Source organism: Penaeus monodon, chromosome 30 (genome assembly GCF_015228065.2).
Source record: "Penaeus monodon isolate SGIC_2016 chromosome 30, NSTDA_Pmon_1, whole genome shotgun sequence".
Taxonomy (NCBI): Eukaryota; Metazoa; Arthropoda; class Malacostraca; order Decapoda; family Penaeidae; genus Penaeus; species Penaeus monodon.
The window spans coordinates 20,817,165-20,819,116 of NC_051415.1; the positions used below are offsets into that span (position 1 = coordinate 20,817,165).

Here is a 1,952-nt window from a genome sequence, read left to right on the forward strand (position 1 = left end):
TGTCGGGCAGGCCAACAGCCAACCGCCCGTCACCCGAACCGCATCTCGGCCCCCTTACCCCTCAAGCGAGAGAGGGAACGGGTAGTCGACCACGAGAGCCCGCACGTAAGTCTTGTCCAAGGGCGCCACTGCTATGTCCGCTTCGTCTTTGACCAGCTGCCCGACCATGCCCGCCCACGAGCCGTTGTGAAGGGCGCCCCACGCTCCATCGGGCGGCCGGGAACACTTTTCGCTGATGGGCGTTTGGAGTGAATGATGAAAAGTATATTACGGTATAACGGTATAAGATTTTTTTTTTTTTGAGGGGGGGGGGCGGTTGAAAATGAAAATAATTATTTAAGCTTTGTATTTTGACGAAGTGGATATTGACCGAATTTAGATATTTATTAATGTTTATGAATTTACTATTCTCTTTATGAGAAATTCACATCTGGAGCATTAGTCGATAAATCTTCATGAACTCAATAATAATAAACATAAAGACAAATTTATCATGCACAATTGAGTATAGATAAACCAGTTTGTTTCCAAGCTTAACCCGTGCATTTATTCTATTAACTATGTTCAGGCATCATCAGCGCGCAAGGTTAAAGCAAGTGAGTCTCACGTGAAGTTAAACAGCTCCCGAAGAGCGTCCCAGAGATCGCCGTAGATGCCCGTGATCTTGACACTTCCGTCGGCGTTGTCCTGCAGGTAGGTATGAGGAGCGCCCTGAAGGCCGCCCGGAGTTGTTCGGGAAACGTGGAATGAAAAAGTCATATAATAAAGGAATGAAAAAATGAACGTGACGTTTCGAGGCAGAATTTGACTTCTCATACGATCGAGTGAGTTTTGTCATCTGACTCGGCACAGCTTTTTGTGAATATTTCATCTCGTCTCAGTATCCACCGTTCCGCATTTGTGTTTTTGTTCATTAGCTTGGAAATATATAATCTTGGAGCTAACATGATGGATTGACTGAGGAAATATGGATACCCAGTTGTAGCGTTTCTCAGTTAAGAGAAATGGATGCATATTTGAAAGAGGAAGAAAGTTAGCTAAATGAAGAGATATAGTTGATGAATTACCTAGATAACTAGACCTATCAGGAGATAGTGAGGTCATTAGGTTAACAGAGAGACGTTTTATGAAATAATCTTGCAAATTCTGCACTTTTCCCTCAACATCTGGCATCCGTCCCACCCATCCCCTACCCCGTAAATTACCGGCAACGTTGTACACCGAACCACGAGCCCGGTGAGGTTGGTTCTCCTGTGCCAGGGTTCTCTGAGGATGTCCGAGGTTTCATCGCCGTGCCCTTTCGGGATCGCTCGCCGACATCGTGAGGAGAGGCTGGTCACGGCGCCACCTCCCGAGCGCTGAAACTCGCTGCGGCAGGTGAGGCGCCGGCTGATACACGTCCCAGAGGGTGACATCCACGCCCGCACGCAGGCTGGCGACCTCTGCGACGACAGCCTGCGAGGAACGTGCTATTTTTGCAAGTGGAATTAGGACGAATTAGCGTTATAACAAAATGTGATTGTCGGGTAGGTAATTAGGGTTTGCGGATGAAGTTGTCTGGTGGTATTTCCTGTTTTTTTTCTACTCATCTGGTTTGTTGTTCATCGCTTATGTAACTATTTAGAAATTTATCATTCTTTAATGTATCTACACAGAAATAATGGCAGAAATGCAGAATGAACTGAATCATGTGTACGTAAACTGATAACCTTTCCCTGCAAAGCAAAATATACAAAAAATAACGAAGCAACGAAGTAACGAGATGAACTCAAATGTAATTTCGAAAAAAAATACTACAGCCATTTCCATCTATTTTTACTGCAAAAAACACAAGAATACTCACTAAATTGTCTAGTGGGAACAGAACAGCACTGAGGCGAGGCCAGCAAGGCGCAACGCACAGCAGCAGCCAGTGGTAGACTCGCAGTTGTCGATTGTTTAATACCTGAGAA

General features: G+C 45.2%; 1 protein-coding gene across 1 annotated transcript in view; it reads right to left on the bottom strand.

The window, feature by feature from the left end:
- LOC119592380 (glutamate receptor-like) overlaps positions 1-1,952 on the bottom strand; it is a 10,696-nt gene that overhangs the window by 6,953 nt on the left and 1,791 nt on the right. Inside the window, exons 3-6 of the mRNA XM_037941202.1 lie at positions 1,844-1,945; positions 1,206-1,455; positions 608-711; positions 59-232 (exon numbers count right to left, since the gene is read on the bottom strand). Coding sequence (XP_037797130.1) covers positions 59-232; positions 608-711; positions 1,206-1,415 — 488 coding nt within the window. The 5' untranslated portion in view covers positions 1,416-1,455; positions 1,844-1,945. The remainder of the gene's footprint in view (positions 1-58; positions 233-607; positions 712-1,205; positions 1,456-1,843; positions 1,946-1,952) is intronic.